Source organism: Vipera berus, assembly GCF_964194415.1.
Source record: "Vipera berus genome assembly, chromosome: 3".
Lineage (NCBI taxonomy): Eukaryota > Metazoa > Chordata > Lepidosauria > Squamata > Viperidae > Vipera > Vipera berus.
The window spans coordinates 19,533,391-19,555,220 of NC_138204.1; the positions used below are offsets into that span (position 1 = coordinate 19,533,391).

At 41.1% G+C, this 21,830-nt stretch overlaps 1 protein-coding gene across 2 annotated transcripts in view; it reads left to right on the forward strand.

The window, feature by feature from the left end:
- The first annotated feature begins 1,840 nt into the window (after positions 1-1,840).
- The window catches only part of NFATC2 (nuclear factor of activated T cells 2), a 156,647-nt gene continuing 136,657 nt past the window's right edge, over positions 1,841-21,830 (forward strand). The window contains exons 1-2 of one of the 2 annotated variants that reach the window (XM_081323651.1): positions 1,841-2,440; positions 20,111-21,143. In XM_081323651.1, the coding sequence (XP_081179777.1) occupies positions 2,308-2,440; positions 20,111-21,143 (1,166 nt within the window). In that variant the 5' untranslated portion in view covers positions 1,841-2,307. The remainder of the gene's footprint in view (positions 2,441-20,110; positions 21,144-21,830) is intronic. The other variant, XM_081323652.1, reaches the window with a different exon arrangement.

The window sequence follows — 21,830 nt, forward strand, 5'->3', positions numbered from 1 at the left end:
TAAGCCAAGTCAAGAAAATTCACTTAAACATTGCAGCAAAGACTTGAAATTGGATGCAGCTCACTTAATGACTGCATTGCTTAGCAATACAAGTTCTAGTCCCTGTTGTAGTCGTAAGTCGAGGACTACCTATAGAGTTATCTTTCTGCAACCAGTTGAGACTGCAATTCTGTGGCAGCATGTTACAATCACAACAAATTTTGAAGTTACCAGAAAAAGGAGCACGTAGCACATGCCTTTGTATGCAAGATCTGGTTTAGTAATCTGAATTTAGCTTTTGCAGATGACATTGATTATCTGAGGACTTGGAGGAATATAATATACAACTTGTATCTCACATGAAGATTTGGAAAATTGCATATATCAAATGATAAAGATAGGATATTAATTTTATACTAATAATATGTGGTTCACACGTAGTTCTTGACTTCCGGCTTTAATGGAGCCTGCCCATTGCAGCCCTAAGTTGTGATGTTTGTAAAGTGCATCACTCACAATGACCAATCCAATTTGATGGCCTTTTTTGTGGTAGTCATTAAGCAAATACCACAGTCATTAAGCAAACATCACCATTAAGTGAACTAATTGCTCACTATTGGATGGTTTTCCTGAAAACTGGAGCTAAATGTAAAACTTGGTCACATATTCAAAATTTTGCAAACACCTGTGCAGCAAGGAAGTTTTTTTCCCCTCTTTCTAACACTTCTGTACCTGTTTTCAGTTACATGCTGTTAAGTTTGCATACAAAGCTTTATGTAAATTTCACTATTTTACAATAGTTAAATGTTCTTATGTGGATGTGCTTGTTTTTCATGTATTCAATAGAATCAGTACATCAGTAACTACATAACTATTGAGAAACAAAAGGTGATGCTACATCTTAGGTAGCACATTTGAAAACAGATTTGCAAAGGATAAGTTTGATCAGGACAAAAAAAACCCCACCTGACTTATGAGTTCATTTAATCTAATTTTTATGTATTTCAAAAAGTGCATTTTGTGAGTTTTCCTACAGGGTAGCAACTTACAATATATTAAATCGTGAATATTTGAATAATTAAAATACACCAAATGCCTTAATGAAATAATAAACGGTACAGGAGGTCGTGATCGCACTTTTGCAACTCATCATACATTTAAAATTGAGATATAGGTATCTCGAAAGGTCTGAGAGAAATCAAATCAAATATGGTTAGTAACGGACTCCCTTGCTTTTAACTATGTTCCCCTTTTCTTATAAACATCCAAATCCTTCCTCAATTTAGAAAAAGGCACTCCATTTATACAGCCTCGTATCTCTCGCAAAATTCGTTTATAAGACCTCCCGTTTCTCCCTTCCCTTGCCCCATCCAAGGGAGCGCACGTGTATATATTTGTATTTATATGTATATGCATGATTTATGCACCGATTTCCCAGTTCGACCTCCATGCTTCTTTGGATAGTAGGAAGAAATGCATCCGGCGAAGTTTTATTTTCCTCCCTCCACTTCTCCCCCCCCCCCCGCGTGATGAACTTCTGCAGCGAAGTGAAAAGAAGCGTGAGACCCTCGCCTTTCTCTCTCCGGGGTTACGTGATGGTTTAGCACGTCGGGCGCCCGCAAAACCTTAGGTTTAGCAACTCAGCCCGGGCAAGCCTAAGACACCTGCCCGCATTCACACGTTCTCAGGGCCCCTCGCGCGTGGGCTAAAAAAGCCCCGCCCACTCTGGCCACCTTTTCAGCTCTGCCGTCTGGTGCCCTGCGGCTGCCATTTGTCTCCTGCCGGGTCGCCCGGCTCTGAAGAGACGGGGACCGGGTAGCGATCAAGCCTGCGGGGATCGACAAGAGTGGCAGCCCCGCCGCTCCTCCCCTCCCGGAGGCAGCGCCGCCTCTCGCCCCAGGTGGCTCCCGCGAACAGGAAGTCGCCCCTTGCCGAAGCCTCGAACGGGCTTCGCGGTCCGCGAGCGAAGCTGCAGCCGTGCAGGGCCAGGGGCGAGTTGCAGAAGCGGCGAGCGCTCCCAGGTCGCGGGAACAGCACCTGCGTGTGCAAACGTCTCTTCTGGCCACGTGAGGTGGCGGAGGGAGATTCCAAGGCTCAGGGCAAACGACCCCCCTCCCTCCCTCCCTCCCTGAGAAGTTTAAAGGAAGCGTGCGTTTCATTTTTCGAGTTGCATGGTTCAGACGAGCGGGGACGGGGGGCGGGGGTATCATTAATTCTTCTTGTTGCGACTGCTTGCGAAGGGGAAGGCAGAGTTGCCTCTCCCGTGTTGTTTTTTTTTCTGCCTTCGTCCCCATCAGAGTTGTAAAGAGATCACCCTTAGACCTAGAGATGGCTTCCAGTCCAAACGATTCGGATCCGAACTCCCAGCCAGGGGACGATGATCCCAATCCAAATATCAGTCCTCAAGAAGAGCTGGACTTCTCGATTTTATTTGATTATGACTATTCGCAGCCAGTAGCAGGTTTGTGACTTCGGATTACTCCTATTCTTAGTAGTATGAATTGATTACTATCAACCCCTTCGGCTTGATGGATGCTTTTCCAATAGAACTTAGGGGTGTGTTTGGAATGGATGGGGTTTTTCTGAAGGATGGATGTTCCCAAGGACCAAGGAATGGTACACGATGTGTAGCTGGTGTCGTTGGGTGGCCGGGATCAGATCCTGTTTCTTTAGTACTTGGGTTGGAAACCGTCCCATCAAGAGTTGGACTCGCCTGGCCTTTACAGGAAAAAGTAGTTTTCTGCAATTAACCCTAAAGAGGGAAGCAGGGAAACTTTACAATGTTTGCTGAGCTTAATTAGGATCATCTGCAGTTAGGAAAGTTTACCTTTCTTCCATCAGGCTAAAGTGGGGTTGAAAGTCTGCCTATATCTTTCTGTTTATCTCTAGAGGGATGCATAAGTAGAAGCTCTGATTGCTGATTTTTTCAAGATGGACTTATCTAACAGGGAATGGCAGAAAGGGAACTGTCAAGAAAATAAAAATTATAGTAGCAATAGTACTATATCTTAGCACATCAAAGACTCCTCTTTGTCATTTCTGGGTCATGTAGAAAACAGCTTTTTTTTCATGGCTTTCTGTTTTATCTGGCAGCAGCATCACTTGCACTTGTAATTGTTTGTTCCTAATGCAAAGCACAGATCCAGAGGGTAGGGCCGGAAACGACTCTGAAATTAATTTTGGACAATGGCTTTGGTCAAGCTTGCTAAAATCAGTAGGCTGAGTAGCAGAAGACAAGTCGTTGAAAGCTCTGACTGAAAGCCAGAGTAATTGTAATTTCATGTAGTATTTGTAAAGCGCTATAAAATGTCATACTATTTCTACTAGCCTCAGGGCTACGATTGCATTGCTCATGTTTTCAAAGTGTATGTCTTTGGAGGTGATAAAATATATCTGCTTTTTTGATGTCCCATAAAAATATCACACCTACTTGTTCATGCATCACGCACCCTTGTTACACGTTGAGAATATCTAAACATCAGGATTCTTGGGACATTTCCTTATTTCATAGTATATAGGTATTTAGCAAATGTCATCTGTGAAAAATCCTCATTTTAATATGTGTTGGCAATTGCAGACAGTGTGAAAAACAAAATCACACGTCCTGATGTGAGTTTGCCTCTTAATTAGTCATCGAAGTGGACAGTACGGTTTCGTAGTCATCTTCTGAGTGTAGTCAGTTTTCTTTTGGCAGAGTTTTCTGTATCATGTTAACATAACAAATTCTATAGCAAATTGTTTTGAAGTCTTTACTGCTGTCCAACACTAACCACTTCTATCAAGAAATGAAGCAAGAGTTGGGATGTCTCAGTTAAAAAAAAACAACATAACTGGGACTCAATAATCTTTGATTTCCCCCCCCCACACACACACACACACTATCAGAGATGGAAGAGGCAGATTTATAAGGAGTGGGGAAAGGTATAATTGCAAATGTAAAGGTGCACAGTGTAGTCATCGCTCCTTTCAGTCAGTTTAAGGGCTGCTTTGACCTAGAAAGAGAGAGCAATTGACTTGGATCCCAGGAGTTTTGAATTGCAAGCCATGATACTGTTTGAAAAAGAACAACTGTATGTAATTCAGATATAATCAAAAACAGACATGTGGAAACCTGCAAAGCATTCCCTTCTGCATGCTTCTCAGCTATTTATAAGTACAAATTAAAGCCTTTTCTTTTAAAATTATGACTTCTAATATTTGTGACATTATTGTGATCACATAATTTTAAACAGTTTTGCATTTTCTTATTAAGCAACATACTGCTTGTTTTGCCCCTTTGGGATGGAATATAATCAATAACTGCAGGCAATCTCTCCATCCCACCCCAGTATTCTTTAATCTGGTTGCAATAGAACAGCAAGTGTCAAAATTCTCAGCAATCATGGCCAAATAGCCAAAAAAGTGCTAGGCTGGGCCTGTCATGCTTTTTTGAATGATTTTACTGCTGGGGACAGACTTTGTAAATGAGACTGGCATTAGGTGAAAGTCTTCGTTTAGATGGGTTATATCCAGAGGTTTAGATACACAATTGCAATGAATGCAGTCAAACATTCTTGTCAATGAATATATTATTATAGAATGAACAAAGCTTTACTGATTTTTTCTGAATGTGGACAAGAGGAAATATAACCAAGAGTGGTTGATTGTACTTGAGGGTAGACCTACTAAAGTTGCTTTTATGTCACACCTTTTGACAAGTGTGAACATAACTTAGAATGTGTAAAGTGATATAATCTTACAGTGCCAAAACCAACTGAGAATATTTTTTCCTGTGAAATATTTCAACAGTAGTTGCTGGTCTAGAGAAATTAATACAGTCAATAATTTTACAGCTTTAATGCACAGAGATTCAGTTAAACAATAAACCTAGCCTACTGGTTTATTAAGGGACGTGGTGGCTCAGTGGGTTTAGGACGCTGAGCTTGTCGATCAGAAGGTCGGCAGTTTGGCGGGTTGAATCCCAAGTGCCGCGTAACAGAGTGAGTGCCTGTTACTCGTCCCAGCTTCTGCCAACGTAGCAGCTCGAAAGCACGTAAAAATGCAAGTAGAAAAATAGGGACCACTATGGTGGGAAGGTAACAGCGTTTCGTGCGCCTTTGTCATCTAGTCACGCCGGCCACATGACCACGGAGACGTCCTCGGACAAGCGCTGGCTCTTCGGCTTTGAAACGGAGATGAGCACCGGCCGATAGAGTTGGAAACGACTAGCGCGCATGTGCGGGGGAACCTTTACCTTTACTGGTTTATTACCAAACTTTGGGAAATCTGAGGTTATCTTTGATTCCTAGGTGTAACAGAGGAAAAAAGCATTTTCTTATTAAAACAACTTGCATTTTAGTGATTATTTTAACCAAAAGCAAAAGCAGAGTTGCAAACTTAAATACCCTTAATAGAAATAAACTTTACTGAATCAGTGAAACTTAAAATGCATGCATTGGATCATGATGGAAATCTCATTTCCCTATCTTTATGGAGGTATCCAATTCTTCATATAATATAAAGAGAACTCGATGTGATCCACAGAAGCATGCTAAAATCTTATTAATCTTATAGTTTTAACTATAATATTTTTCAGTTAAATTAGGTTATCAGATCTGCACTACCAGCATCGTGACAGCCACAAAACAGTAGAAAAAAGTTAGCTTGTCAGCCCCACTAGATAGATCAGACCAGGAAATCAAATCCACAGGAAGGCTAAAACTAGTTTTACTGAGATTGGCTATACGGTAATAGCTGAATCTTGCAAGTCTGGTTGTGTTTTACCTCTTCCTCCTCCTTGTACTTCAGTGAACCAAGCATCAGCTTGAGCCGCTTCTGAATGTTATCTCATAATTTAGGACTAAAAAATATTGCAGCCCCTTTTGCCTAGGTATTCTGCATATCTCCATCAAGGTCATCTTTCTTACTCTTTGCAGGGTAGGGTTTTTTAATCTTTTTCTGGCATTGATCCTTTTGAATGTGATGATCCCCTTCTCTATGAAATTTTAGAAGTTGGTGAAAATGAAGTTGTATTTTTTCCCATTCCAGTTCCTGTATTCTTTGAAACCTATCATGGCTCCTGGGTTAGAATTTTCTGTATCTTTTAGACATCATACAGTGGTTACCTGTATTTTTGCTCGACATGGAAGAGCGTTATGTGGGAATCTAAATGCGGGCTTCTCCAGCATCTTAATAGATAAAAGAAATTTTGAAGAATGCTGCATTGAAAAAAATCATGGTCAGTTATGATACTTTACTATCTCAAGCTGAGTAGCCCTCACAGAGAGTAAAAGTTTAATTATTATGATTAGGGTAGTTAAACTTGGTTCAATGTTTTGGTATTATACTGTATTATAAAACCTATTGGATGGATCTGGTGTAGATACACACTCTGCTTAACTTATTTCATAAGTTTATGAGGATACAGTTTGGGCTTTTTGTAGCTACCCTAAGCTTCTCGAGAAAAGGTTTATGTATATGTAGCGCTACCCCTGAAAGGTCCGCTAGAGTCTGGGTTCTTCTGGTTCTCTTGGGCTGGCTGCCAGTCCACAGTGGTCCCTCACTTAGGCACAACTGCTTGGCTGGAACACGTGATGGTCAGTCTCTCTCAGCAGATGGGTCATGTGATGGGGTGGTGCTCAATCTCTTCTCAGCGAGCAGGTCACGTGCAGGGAAAGTGTTCAGTTGGCTGATCAGCTCTTCTTCTTTTTCTTCTCTCTCTCCTTCGCCCTCTCTCCCCCTCAGGCTTGTCCCACAGAAGCCTCCCATATCCTATTCCCTTCTCTCCTTCAGGCTTGCCCCACAGAAGCCTCCCATATCCTATCCCCTTCTTTCCCTCAGGCTTACCTCCTGAAAGCCTCTCCCATTCTCCCCTATTGTCTCCTCTCCCAGGCTTATCTTCCCCAACCTAGGCCTCAGCAGATTCAACTCCTCCCTGCCCTCTCCTGACTCCTCCCCCAGGCATCTCCCGTACTGTATCTACCCCCACTACATATATATATAGGTAAATGTAAAGGTTCCCCCGCACATGCCTGCTAGTCGTTTCCAACTCTAGGGTCCGGTGTTCATCTCCATTTCAAAGCCAAAGAGCCAGCGCTTGTCCGAGGACGTCTCCCTGGTCATGTGGCCGGCATGACTACACGCCAAAGGCGCACGGAACGCTGTTACCTTCCCACCGTAGTGGTCCCTATTTTTCTACTTGCATTTTTACGTGCTTTCGAACTGCTAGGTTGGCAGAAGCTGTGATGAGTAACAGGCGCTCACTCTGTTATGCGGGACTCGGGATTCATCGCACCAAACTGCCAACCATCTGATCGACAAGCTCAGCGTCCTAACCCATTGAGCTACCGTGTCCCTTTTATGTATATATGTATATGTATGTATATTTATATGTATATATGTATGCAGTAATAGAGTATGCAGTTACATGGCCTTAATAGATGCAAATGTAATCAACCATAATGATCTGGATCAAGCTTGAAATTTAACCTTGACAAAATGAATGCCATAAAGGAAGGGAAGACAGTAAAAGAAATGTCTTTTGGCACCGTGCGTTTGAGTTCTTACAAGCTTTAATCATGTGCTTATAGAACCCAGTGCAGCAGCATTTGACTTGTTTGCCATTGCAAATCAAAAGTGAATGAGATTATTGATGTTGTCGCAATACTTTCATTATTGGACAAAGGACTTGCTGGTAGCTTACATGTCCATTTGAAGCTGTGGTCTTGGAGTTGGCCATTGGCTGTCTGAAGAAAATTTTATTGAAGGTAAAAATATACAATATATTCCTTAGAGAAGAACTGCATGGGAAGAATGCCAATCTTAATGTAATGCATGAAACCCATTGTGTGGATTGCACCTCGTCCTAGTATGGGAATAAAATGGCTACTGAGGCAAGTCTGCTTAGAATAATATTGTTAAAATAATATTTAATATTTAAAATTTATATGTAAAATGCCTAATAATTTTATTCAACAATCAAAGCACTGATGGAAAGTTGGTGTAGCCGAAAAGTGTTTCCTTAAACTCTCTTCTTTCACAAACTGATTGGGCGGTTTGCCTTCCATGCTATCTATGTCAGATTGCAATCAGGACCATTGTTCTTTTACTGCAAGTCCTCTCTCCCCAGTAGACCTCACCTTTGAGAAGACATGCAAAGGGTTTAGAAAATCTGCAATGCCAATGTTGATTCATTCTAAAAGAATATTGTCCCAAACTCGCTCCTTGTTACATCAGCAAGATGTATGGCACTATGTGGCTTCATGCACATTTTGGGCTCTGACCAGAAAATCTTAGCTCAAACTTCTACTTAAGTCACCAGGGTTGTAGAGTGCTTGGGGCAATCACTTTTCTTTATCCTAGTTGAGATTTTGGGGTCAATATGAGGATAAAGTGGGAGAGGAATGTATCTTGGCTTTAGCTTGGAGGAATGATGAAATTATCATTATAACTTTTCATCCTGTGTGAATGGAGAGTAAAGGATGCCTGAACAGATTTGGAAAGCACTTCCAGAGACTGTTTTCCTTATTCTGAGTGCCTGACTGCCATGATTATTAATTTTTGATATTTTCGAGATGGAAATCATTAGTGTAAGAGAGATCACAACAAAACATATAATCTGGAGGACATTCCTTGCTTTCAGAAGACACCATTATGAGTCTGTAAGTAATCCTTTGTACATCAGTGATCTTTAATGTTCTAAGATTAAAGCATGTTTACAAAGAGATGGATTTAACAAAAACAAAAACCTTTAGTCCACATGTTGAAGTGTGCCTGGAAATTGTGGAAGATGACTGTTTTCTCAATTATGTTAGCTTCATTGGAACTGAAAGTAGTTTTGGATGACCACCAGAAATGCAATTTTAGCCATAGGTCAGGATCCCAAACTTTCTCTTCTTCCCTGTAAACATTCTCAAAAAGTGTCCCAAAGAAATTCCAAAATCAACAGGAAGCAGTAAAGTTATTTTGAGCCTTTAGAAGTAGTTTTCTGTTATCTAATATTACCAAAAATGCTCTGGATTTTTATTGGGGTAATTTAATACATTCAAAAATTCACCAGGAAATATATGCTTGTTATATTTATTTTTATACTGGCCAGTTTTTAAGACTCAAGAGTAGTTTACAACTCAACATATAACATCATCATAAGAAATCCTTAGTTGCCCCAAATTGACATTACTCAAACATCAGTAAACTATAAAAGCAAAACTGTTGCTCAATATACAAAACAAAAATCCAAACTACATAGGTTATAATTAAAAAGTAAATCTAAACAAAAGAGGCTTGACAGCTTTGGAGAAAGCCAAAAGAGATGGTGTCAGGACGACCTTGAGGGCAGATAATTAAACAACATAATGGCCACAAGAGAGACGAACTATCTCTGGCTCCACAATTTATCTCTAGCAGAGTTAAGACTTTTAGCATATGTTCCCTGATGCTTGCACAGTATGGTCAGAATCCATTTGGAGGAAAAATAGACTTACAATCATTGTTTAGCTTTTGTTCAAAGTTGCAATGGCACTGAAAAAGATCCAGGGCTTGCACTTAATGACCGTTGCAGCATCCCCACAGTGACATGATCAAACTTTGGGCACTTGGCGACCGGTATGTATTGCAGTGTCCCAGGGTTACACATGATCACCATTTGTAGCCTTCCCATCTGGTTTCCAACAAGCGAAGTCAATGGGGAAAACCAAATACACTTAAATGACCATGTGACTTACTCAACAGCTACAGTGATTTGCTTAATGACCACAGCAAAAAAGATCATAAAATCTGGCACAACATCTGGCTTAGCAACAAAAGTTCCAGTCTCAATTCTGGTTGTAAATCAAGGACTACCTATATTTCCTTGAATAACCAAACCATGCAGAGCTTTGAAAGCAGGACTTTGAATTGGAATAAAAATCCAGAATGCAGGAAAGTTAGCGTTATATTACAGTAGCAGATCGCTATCCTGTTGTGCCAACTGCACTTTCTGTGTGTGTGTGTGGGGGGGTGTCTTTAAGGCAGTGCCATGTAGAAGGCTTTGCAGTAGTGTAAACCTGTGATGATGAAAGGATGAGTTATTATTGTTAAGTCTTCTCACTCCAGGAAGGTCTGCAATTGTTTACCAGCTTAGCTGAGCATAGGCTACCCTGCCCACGATTCTAATCACTGTCCCAGCAGCAGCTTTAAATCAAGGAGAATTCCCAAGTTCTCATTCCCAGGAATCCCATCCCATTCAGAACTATTACTGGATTTGGAACAAAGCCAGAGTGTTTCTCGCAGAGATTTAATTTGAGCTTGTTTAACCCATTCAGCCCAACATAGCCTTTTTGCACTATGTCAGGATTTCATTCCTCAGATGGGGCTGTAGGGCTGAGTATCATCAGCATGCTGATGAGCCCTTAGCTGACCTCTCCCGGTGGCTTCCTATAGGGAAGAAGTCTGAATTGGCTATGGATCATATGCTTGAGTACGGAACAAACAGTTCTCAGATGCACGTGCTCCTTTGAGCTTACTATCGAGCTCATGGAACTGGCATTTTAAACTATTCCCAATGTTGCAAGAAAACAGTGTGCCCAAGGAGGACTCTGCCTTCTTGGCTTGTTTCAGCTCCCCCCCTCCTCTACTTCCTAAGACTTTCTTGACTTTTGTTAAGAAAAATCTGGGATGAGAGAGGAGGGGAAAAGGAAAAGGTATCAAAGTGAGAGGAAAGTTTGATTTTTACTGCCCTCGATCTGCAACCCAGTTTTTTTTTTTTGTGAGAGTTCTTCTGGCTTTCTCCTGGATATAGTGCTCTGATTGGAAAGAAAGGGTGAGAGTATCTCCCATGCATGAGCATTATTCTAACCCTCAATCAGCTGGGAAATTGAGGAACATCTATTAAAACTGCAGTGTAAAAGAAAAATGTAACAAGAAGAAAAAAGTAGCAATCAGCAGTTAATAACAGCAACGACCAGTGGAATTTCAGGGAACAATGTTTAATCAATTAATAGTATTTATTAGGTTTAATGAATTAGGTTTAACCATTAAGTTAACAACTATAGTGATTCCTTTAACAACTGTGGCGAGAAACGTCATAAAATGGGACAAAACTCACTTAACAAATGTCTCACTTAGCAATAGAAATTTTGGGCTCCATTGTGGTCACAAGTTGAGAACTACCTGTAATAGAATCATGATGAGCCTAGTCTATTAAGCCCAATAAATACTTCAATAAATAAATTGAAGTCTGGATTGTTAGAGAATAGTAGTGTTGGCAATGAGCTTGTTTTAGAGGTTTGCATGGAGACTGCTTTCAATTAGTCCTATACAGTACCTACATTATGAATTAGAGAAAACCATTGCTGAAGTGCATCCAGCTGCACAGTAATTTGTTGCACACTAACTGGCACAATCTGAAATTGCCATTTTAGTCAGGATGGAATAAAGAAAAAAAGTTTATTCCTCTGTGTTCAATAAGCTGTTGGCCGGTCTTCCCGTCTTCTCAGGAGAGGCCTTCCAGCACAACAACAGTAGTCTGCATGAAGCCATGTGTAGGCTGGCATGATTAGCAGCTGGGTTTATTAATTACAGGCTCCTAGGTTTGGTGGGCATGGAGTCTGGATTGGAAGATTTATATTGGACCAAATTGGATTACTTAATATTAAAATCAGGAACTGCAGATTTTGTGCTAACTTTGTCTATTCAATAGTGGGCTGGCAATACACCATCATGGATGTTTCTGTGACCACAGACTATAATGTCACAAACACATGTATTGCAGCATACCAGCTTAGACAGTGGCAAGGCTTTGGGGATGTATCTCCCCCCGCCCCGCTTTGAAAAAAACCTCCCATCCCTAAGAGCTGAAAGATGTGGTGACTCAGTGAATATCAGTTTCCTCCTCAAATCTAAGCTGAGCCAATATACCCGGTGGAATCCAAAGAGTTTACTGTGTTCTTTTGCAGGCCTAATTTCAGCATTTCAGAAAAATGCATTCAGACCTCATTTGTGTCCCTTAAAGGGAGCCACGTTCATGCAAAATTGGCAGCGTCATACAGTATTTTGCATTCATGCAAAATTTACCTGGAGTTATAAAGATCATATTCTGTTCTTACTATAGCGTACAATATGAAAAAAGGGTGTGATTATTTCACTCGGTTGTCTGTTAAAATTAATTTTCCTGTACAGGAAAATGAGTGACTTAACATGTCAAAATAATAATTTGTTGAAGCATCAAGTGTGTGCCAGCTAAGCCCCAGATCACCACCCTTGAAAACTCAACTCCAAGGAATCAAAAGATGTTATCAGATTTTCTTTTTAATATAGTAGAGGGGAAAACATAATCTGACTGAGAAATAGTCACATAAATATATTTAGCTTTAATTACGTTAAGCTGTAAATGCTATCAAATTTTATTGTTCATCTGGTTTTGGTTGTGCAACTGTGCAACTCTCCATTCCTCCTGTATATAAATGACAATAATATACTTTAGGTAGTCCTTGACCTACTACAGTGACCGTTCAAAGTTACAGCAGCACTGGAAAAAGTCACTTATGACCCTTGCAGCAATCCCATGGTCACGTGATCAAAATTTAGATGCTTGTCAACTGACTCACATTTATGACGGTTGCACTGTCCTAAAATCATGTGATCCCCTTTTGTGACCTTCTGACAAGCAAAGTTGATAGGGAAACCAGATTCACTTAACAACCGTGTTACTAATTTAAGAACTGCAGTGATTCACTTAACAAATGTGGTGAGAAAAGTTGTAAAATGGAGCAAAACTCACTTATCAAATTTCTCACTTAGCAACATAAATTTTGGGCTCAATTGTGGTCATATGTTGAGGACTATCTGTGTACAAAGTTAGATGTAGCAGGTTATAATGAGAGAAAGTACTACACACATAGTCCTTGACTTAGGTAAAGGTAATGGTTCCCCCGCACATGTGTGCTAGTCGTTTCTAGGGGCCGGTGCTCATCTCCGTTTCAAAGCCGAAGAGCCTGCGCTTGTCCGAGGACATCTCCGTGGTCATGTGGCCGGCATGACTAGACGCCAAAGGCGCACGGAACGCTGTTACCTTCCCACCGTAGTGGTCCCTATTTTTCTACTTGCATTTTTACGTGCTTTCGAACTGCTAGGTTGGCAGAAGCTGGGACGAGTAACAGGCACTCACTCTGTTACGTGGCACTCGGGATTCGACCCGCCAAACTGCTGACTTTCTGATCGACAAGCTCAGCATCCTAACCCACTGAGCCACCACGTCCCTTGTCCTTGACTTACATCTGTTTAATGATCATTCAAAGTTACGGTCGTTTCAGAAAAAGTTATTGATGACCTGTTCCCACACTTATGACCATCTCCTTCTCTCTCTCTCAAACACACAAGCACACAAACACACACAGTCATGAGATTGCAGTTTGGATGCTTGGCAACTGGCTCATATTTACAACTGGTTGTAGTATTCTGTGGTCATGTGTAGCAGGTTATAATGAGAGAAAGTACCGTATTTTCTGGCGTATAAGACGACTGGGCGTATAAGACGACCCCTGACTTTTGAGAAGATTTTCAAGATTTTTTGTCTTATACGCCGGAAAATACTTACATGCCAGTTGCCAAGTGTCCGACACAAGCCCAATTCAGCCCCGTCTGATGCAAATGGTGCAAAGCCACCCTTTTGAAGCCCAAAGGGGCTTTTCCTTCTACCCACCCTTTGGAATACACGGAAGAGCTGCGTTCACACGATGCGCTCTTCCAGGCCATACTCTGCAAACAGCACGCCAAAAGCCGTAACCACTGCGGGAACTCTGAGTCCCCGCCTTTCGGCAGCCTCCATGGCCAAGCGCGATCCAGCTTTGAGATAGCATTTGCAGACGGAGCAGCCGCCGCGTCTGGAGCCAAGCCCCGCCCAGGAGGTGGTTGGCCAGGCGGGCCCGGAAGACGTGCTAGAGAGCCGAGGCCGGCTGGCGAGGGCCGCTGCATGGTCTGTGGGCAAGAGGGGCACCAAGTACTGCTGTTCTGCACTCCGTGACCGGGCAAGCGATTCTTCCGGTTGGCGCGGGTCAGGCGGTGCCTCGGCAGGAGCAAAGGTGCTCCCTTCCTACTGTCGAGCAGCGCGCCTCTGGGGACCGCCTGCCCCTCCTCTTTTCGGGGACCTGACAGCCAGCATTGGAAGCGCCAGCATGGCCAGTCCTACAGAGAGCAATGGCGGCGGCTGCAGTAGCCGCCCCAGGAGCTGACGAGAGTTTGCCCTCCATCACCCGTTCGCCATCAGCCGCTTAACCATGGGTCGCCATCGCCTACCTCCATTCACCCAGCGATCCCACTGTCCAGCAGAAAAGACAAAAGATCAGAGAGGTGAATAGTATTTTCTGGCATATAAGACGACTGGGTGTATAAGACGACCCCCAACTTTTGAGAAGATTTTCATGGGTTAAAAAGTCGTCTTATACGCCGGAAAATACGGTACTATTTTTTTTTAATTTTAATTCCATTTATATCCCGCCCTTCTCCGAAGACTCAGGGCGGCTTACAAGCTTAGCAGTAGCCTTCATTCTATGTATATGCCTGCTTATTAGGGCTTTCATACACCCCCCAAGCGGCATTATTACAAAGTCAGCTTAATTGCCCCCAACAATCTGGGTCCTCATTTTACCTACCTCGGAAGGATGGAAGGCTGAGTCAACCTTGAGCCTGGTGGGAGTCGAACCTGCACTAATTGCAGGCAGTTGGTGTTACTTAAGGAGGCATTAGCCCACTGCTCCACCAAGTCCTTGACTTACATCTGTTTAATGATCATTCAAAGTTACGGTCATTTCAGAAAAAGTTATTGATGACCTGTTCCCACACTTATGACCATCTCCTTCTCTCTCTCTCAAACACACAAGCACACAAACACACAGTCATGTGATTGCAGTTTGGATGCTTGGCAACTGGCTCATATTTACAACTGGTTGTAGTATTCTGTGGTCATGTGACTGCAATTTGCAACCTTCCTAGCCGGCTTCTGATGAAAAAAGTCGGGGAAACTTAACAGCCACAGTGATTCACTTTATGACCACTGTAAAAATGGTTATAAAATCGGATCCAGTGATGCAATGACCTACGACTGCACTGACTTACAATGGAAATTCTGTTCATAATTGTGACCATATATCAAGGACTAGTTGTAATTTTATATTAATACATGAAGGACTGTCAGGCTTTTAGCTCAAGAACAATCCAGCCAAATAGATTATTCATGGCTGTTTATGGATCTTTCATGTCTAAATTGCTATGATCTTAAGCATGTTTTGTAACAAGCCAGAAAATCAGTTCAAATAGGACAAGCATGATGTCAGATCCCCAAACCCTTTTTGCTTTCCCTTGTTCTTGTTTAGGGCCTGCCATTCTTGTGTTCTTGTTTAGGGCCTGCCATTTTGCTGGGGGGGGGGACTTGAATGGGATAACTTTCACTTTCTACCCTTCCTTTCCTGTCTTTATCCATTTGACAGAAGAATGTGTCTCCCTTATCAGGGAGACAGTTACAGAGAAATGAAACTGGAAAAGACATTGAGATGCGCTCCAACATGTGCCAGTTACCCACACATCGTGCCACCTGTGGATTGGCTGGATTTCAAATGAACATTATGACTTTGTGGGAGGAGGAAGATTGCTAGTTTAACTATACCGTTTGAGTGGGATTTTCCCCAGATCTCATCTTGGCTTTCTTACTGTCACTAGCCCCTAATAAAAGTTAGTTTTGAGACAATGCCCGTTTCAAGAATTCTGCTTTCTTGGGTGCTTAGCTGAGGTGGGTCCTTACATATGATTCTGTGTCACATGTGAGTTTAAAGATAGGATTAATTTAAAATACGAATATATTTGGCCTTTTCAGTATGACTTCTCACAAGAATTTGATCTTTGATTTTATGACCTTTTTTATCAAGATTGTTAAAGCGAATCATTGAGTTTTTAAGTGAATCACATAGTCATTAAGCAAATCCAGTCTCCCTGCCCTATTGACTTTACTTATCAGAAGCCAGCTGGAAAGATTTCCAATGGCTATCACAACTGGTATTCGGATCATGTGGAGACACTGCAGTGATCGTAAGTGCAAGTACCGGTCGTAAGTTGCTTTTTTCATTGCTGTTGTAACATCTAAATTACGTAATGGTTGTAAGCCGAGGACTATCTATATATTAATACGGCTATCATGTTAAGTTATACTTTGTTTTAATTACAGTTCATTGAATAGGCCACAGTGCCTGGATCCTATGGCGATCTAGACTCACAAAAGCAACCCCATGGCTCAATGTGATACATGAAGCCAGCCACTGTCTCTTAATTTGGTTCTGTCTATATTCCACAAAGCTAGGATGGAAACACAGTCCTCCAGCCAGTGATGAAAGATGCTTAGATATTTGGGTAATCAATATCCTGACTATAATTTGAAAGTAGTATTTAATAAGGTCTTGAGAATGTCATGATGACATTTCATCCTTTTTCTGGCACCACTTTAGACTCTTTTCCTGCTGTCACATGAAGAATGCAATTGGAAAAATATAAGATCTAAAAGATCTTTAAAAATATTACATGGATACCTTATTATTGGTGACTGGTTAGATAAATTCCCCTACTGCTGTCTGATGGAAAGAAACCACCCATTGTTTGAAATTATATATTGAACTGTGCAAAGTTTGAGCTTTATGGCCACATAGCCATTCTTTTGTTTGGCTGCTATGTATCTGCCAAAGGTTTTATTCAACTGAATGTTTTAAATATTTAAAAGCATATATTGCCCTAATTTTTAAAGGTGCACATTTTGCATGAAAAAAATAGTTTCCCTGGATTCTACATTTTTCAGTAGAAAATTCTTTAAATGATCTTTTGGTTTGTGAAAGATAAAGCCATTTTTTTTTTTATTAATTCTCAGTTTTAAAAATCCTTGAATTCTAATAACATTTTTAAAGATACAATAGAAAAACTCAATACAGATAGAATTTTCTGTTACAAAAGGGTCATATTTGAATGGGTGTTCTGATGATCGATTTTTTTATTGGTCTGCAATAAAAAAAGAAACGTCTATAGTAGAACAGTAATTAAGTTGAGAAATCCCTAGGGATTGAGGCAGCTGTAAAATTTAACAAAGAAAACAAAGGAGTTGCTAAGTTACAGTGTTTTATTCTTGCATACTTTTGAATAATAACTCTTTATTAGGGAATACTCTTAAAAATAGTAGGTAGTTTAAAAATATATGTAAACTTTAATTTTAACTATATTTGAGATTTTTATCTATTTTATTTATTAGCTTTATATACCATCTTTGCTTCGGAAGTTCAAGGCAGCATTTCCCTAATTTGTTTCACACAAGTACAACCTTGTAGGGGAAGTTGAGCTAATAGCAAATAGCAAATCTCAGTATCTAGGTAAAATGATTATTGAAAATGAATGATAAATTTTGAGATGTGCAAATGCTAGTAGAAAGATAATAGTATGTGGACTGTTATAATAAATTAATGGTTGCCCAAAGAAGCAAAAATAGCCAGGTGTTTGTTTACTCACTTTTTCATATAACAACAACAAATTATTATTATTATTATTATTATTATTATTATTATTATTATTATTATTATTATTATTATTATTATGTTGTTGTTGTTGTTGTTGTTATTATTATTATTATTATTATTATTATTATTATTATTATTATTATTATTATTATTATTATTTGGAAGGAACCTTGGAGGTCATCTAGTCCATCCCCCTGCTCAGGCAGGAAACCCTATATCATTTCAGACAAATGGCAGTCCAGTCTCTTCTTAAAAACTTCCAGTGTTGGAGCACTCACAACTTCTGGAGGCAGGTTGTTCCACTGGTTAATTGTTCTAACTGTCAGGAAATTTCGCCTTAGTTCTAGGTTGCTTATCTCTTTGATTACTTTCTATATGGAAGTAAAAGTTTAGTATGTCAGGAGAAGTGTAGTAAGTTGAATGTAGAATGAACTTAAGAAGGGTGCATGGTAAAACAAGAGACAAGGACAAGAATGTGTCAAGGTAATTATGATTTAGAAGTGATAGAAGGGGGTAGTATCCCTTTAAGAGACTGTGTCCTGAGGAGAATAGCAGTTGGAACCTGCTTGCTCACTTCATCCCTTTGAATATAACTGACTATCTTGTATTCTGTATGCTCCCTGAATATTGTTTCATATTGTATATTAAACCACAGTTCTTTTAACAAACCCCTGTCAGATGTTTATGCTCCTGTGTTATCACAAGAAGAAAATAAGAAAAATGCAGCGATAATTTATATTTTAAACAACAGAATGAATGTTGAATAAATGCCTGTGGCGATTCTCAGTCATCCAGGTCATGGTTGTCTCAAAGGTGTTTTTCAAAAGGCAGCTGGACTTTCTTTGTTTTTTCCTTGAAAATGTTTTACTTCTCATCCATGAAGCTTCTTCAGTTCTGACTGAATGGGGGCGGGGAATGGAAAGATCTGGTGGTTAGCAATCTGAAAGTCATTGTTAGTCCTCTGAGAGACAGGAGATAGGGTAGTGTCCTATCTCGTATCACTCACACCACTTATATCCTGGCTACAACCAAGAAAGTCCGGTTGCCTTTTGAAAAACAGCTTTGGGCCAAGTGTTGAATTACTGAGAAGTGGACAAAAAAAGAGGTTCACCAGCATGAAAGAAATCTGTTAAAAGTGGTTTGGTCATATAGGCAGAACAACTGAAGGTTGAATACAAAAGAAGATGCATGGAGGAAGAGTGGGTGGTTTGAGAGGAAGAGGAAGGCTGAGAAAGTTGGGGTTGAAATAGCTGAAAAGGCAGGTAAGAAGTGTAAAAAAGAACAACATATGGATATGGGGGAAGCTGTAACAACTGGCAAGAATAGAAAAAATATGGAGAGGAACAGTGAATGGTGCTGAAGCTTATCTGCTCCTTTACTCCTTTTCTGCTGTCTGCCAACCATTCCATTCTCTAAAAGGGAATAGTGTGATGGACATATACAGTAAGCATGTAATTGTATTATTAAATATGCCATACTAAGTTAGCAATGGGTGGCGAGTAGCTGAGGGAATGTCTTTCATTTTAGGAACTGGACAGTTGTTAAATTGGAAGAGCAAACCCTCCTTGGTGGCTTGGCTCTTGATATCGTTGCCTGACACATTACAAAGGGACTTGTCTCGCATTGCTCTCCTGTGATGGAAAGCACTACTGTGTGAGTTGAGTTTGGCCCCCTTCTTTGGCATTTAGCAATCATGTACCTGTAGCATTTGTCATAAACACCTTAAATTAAATATAATCGAGTATTGGTTTACTGTTTATAGTGTTGGTCTACTGACTTTCTAATGCAATACAACAACCAGGATGCTAGAAAATTATGAAGTAAACATGCGTGTTTGTTTGTTTGTACGTTTGTTCCTAGGTCTGGGTGTATCATATCATTTTCCTTCTTTTAGAAATTGAGTAGTAGGGACATTTCAACATTGTGTTGCACTCAGATTGGAATCTGGGAGATTTGCAGCTAGTATCTGGTTGTGCCTAGGTAGACAAAAATTAGGTGAGCCAGACACAGAAAACATGACCAACAATGGCCTGAAGATTGAAGACTGCTACCCAAATAAACAGTGGTCAGTGGCCTACCAAAGATGGGGTTGGAAGCAGGCTGTCATGGATGCATGCAGTAAGAGAAGTCTATCTGGAGGGTCAGAACTGAATGTGGAGTCGCATTGCTGCTGCCAGTGCATCAGTCAGCTGTTTGGCATTTGGTGGCATGGTGCCATAACAAAGGTAGAACAGAGCAGGCTGGGTATGGTTGGACCAGCCTGTATCCTGCAACTGTCACTTGCTCTCTGAGCCACACCAAGTGTGCTCTTGCCAATAGTCATAGCAAAAACATGATCAGAAGGTAGCTGGCGGTGAAATACTGGAGTGGATGGATGAAATATTTCAAAGCCAATGTGATACTCTGTGTGCAGTGGTGGCACATTTCTTTTCATTCTCTGGCTCTTACTCGGAGAGTGCCCAGTGGGCTTCTACTCTGAGAAGGCTGACCTGCTGCCTTATGCATGCAATTGATGTCTGTGTATAATGCGACCTTTTCCCAAAACGCTATTGCTAATGCCTTCTTGTTAACCCAGGATTGCTCAGCTTCTGCAGTGGTATGTCTAGTCTTAAAAGCGACCCTTCTTTTTCCAGAAGAACCGACTCCTTCACATAAAATCATCAGCCCACCCACTGGAGTTACTTACCCTCATGACGATGTCTCGGATTATGGCCTCAAGCCGTACCCCTTCGCTTTGTCTAGCCTTTCGGCAGATCACATGGGCAGATATGGACAGCCAAATAGCATAGGGTCAAAATGCTACTTGGACCCTCTCAAGGCTGCAGGTCCCCCTACTTTGAGCCCTAGGATTGAGATAACACCATCTTATGAACTGATTCACTCAGGGGGGCCCTTCAGCAGCAGAGACACAGATCTATTGGTAGAGCATCAGTCCAGCTCAGCTACTGCTAGCCCAAGGTTTACCCTGCCAGTCCCTGGCTTTGAGAGCTACCGAGAACCGCTGTGCCTGAGCCCTCCTAGCAGTGGCTCCTCTGCAAGCTTCATTTCAGAGACTAATTTCTCTCCTTACACTTCACCATGCGTTTCACCAAATAATGGCCCTAGTGATGACCTTTGTCCACAGTTTCAAAACACCCATGCTCATTATTCCCCTAGAACCTCGCCAATAATGTCCCCACAAGCAACTGTCGTGGAAGATACCTGCTTGGGGCCACGTTCACCATCACCACGTCCCAACTCAAGGTCGTCATCGCCAGGGGCAAAGCGGAGGTACTCTTGCACTGAGCTGTACGGGAGTCAGCACCCGCACTCTTCTCCACGGCAGTCGAGGACCCCTTCTCCACAGGCCTCTCCCCACATCTCCTTGAGAGAAGACGGAGCCACAGTCACTTACACCCAGCTGTCCACCTCATCAAGTCTCATGGATGCAATGAACAATCTCACCACTGATCCTTCCTGCGGAGTTCCCACAAAAATATGGAGGACCACCCCAGATCCTTCGCCAGTGGCTTCCCACAAAGCCAGTATGCCATGTCACGTGCTTCAGCCAATCGAATACATTGGGTCCTGTGAGCAGGACAACCGAAGGAACCCCCCACCAGATTCAATCCTTTTAGTGCCGCCATCTTGGCCAAAGCAGCTAATGCCTGCGATACCAATCTGCAGGTGAGTAGATGTCTTGCACATATATGGAGTTCTATAGAATGTATAGAATTTGTCTTATAGATATGTGCATATCTGCGAGACAGATTGCATATAATAGAGGAGGATTTCTTTTAATGAGTTATTGTTGACTCTCCTGTTCTTTTTCTCCTAAGCTGCCCTGGATATTCTTCTGTTGGAGATAACAGCAAATGCATGTTCCCCCAGCAAATCAAAGTGCATAATATGGGAGGAGGGCAAAATCATTACAGGGTAGAAAGCAGCATAATTTGTTCCTCCTTCTTGACAAGGAGACAGCTAATCATTTTCTATCTTTCATTACATTCTAAACATCTGCATTTACCTATATTTACACACAATGATGATTGAATGGCTACTGAAGATGCTCTGCATTGTCAGTGTGGAAATAATCTAGTCAGAGAAAGAAAAGGATGATTTTGGAAGTCCAGCATAGCCTTTAATATGAAGTATTGATTGATTATTCAAATTTATATAGCCATCCATCTCATATGTATGACTATGGGTGGCTTACAAAAAATTAAAACAAATATAAAAACAAGAAATAAAACCCAATACAACAATTTAAAAAAACAGAAAAGAACAATATAAAAGCATATAGAAAACATAATGAAATACATAAAACTCACAACCAAGGTAATCCCATTCATCAAAATAACTACTACTGCATCA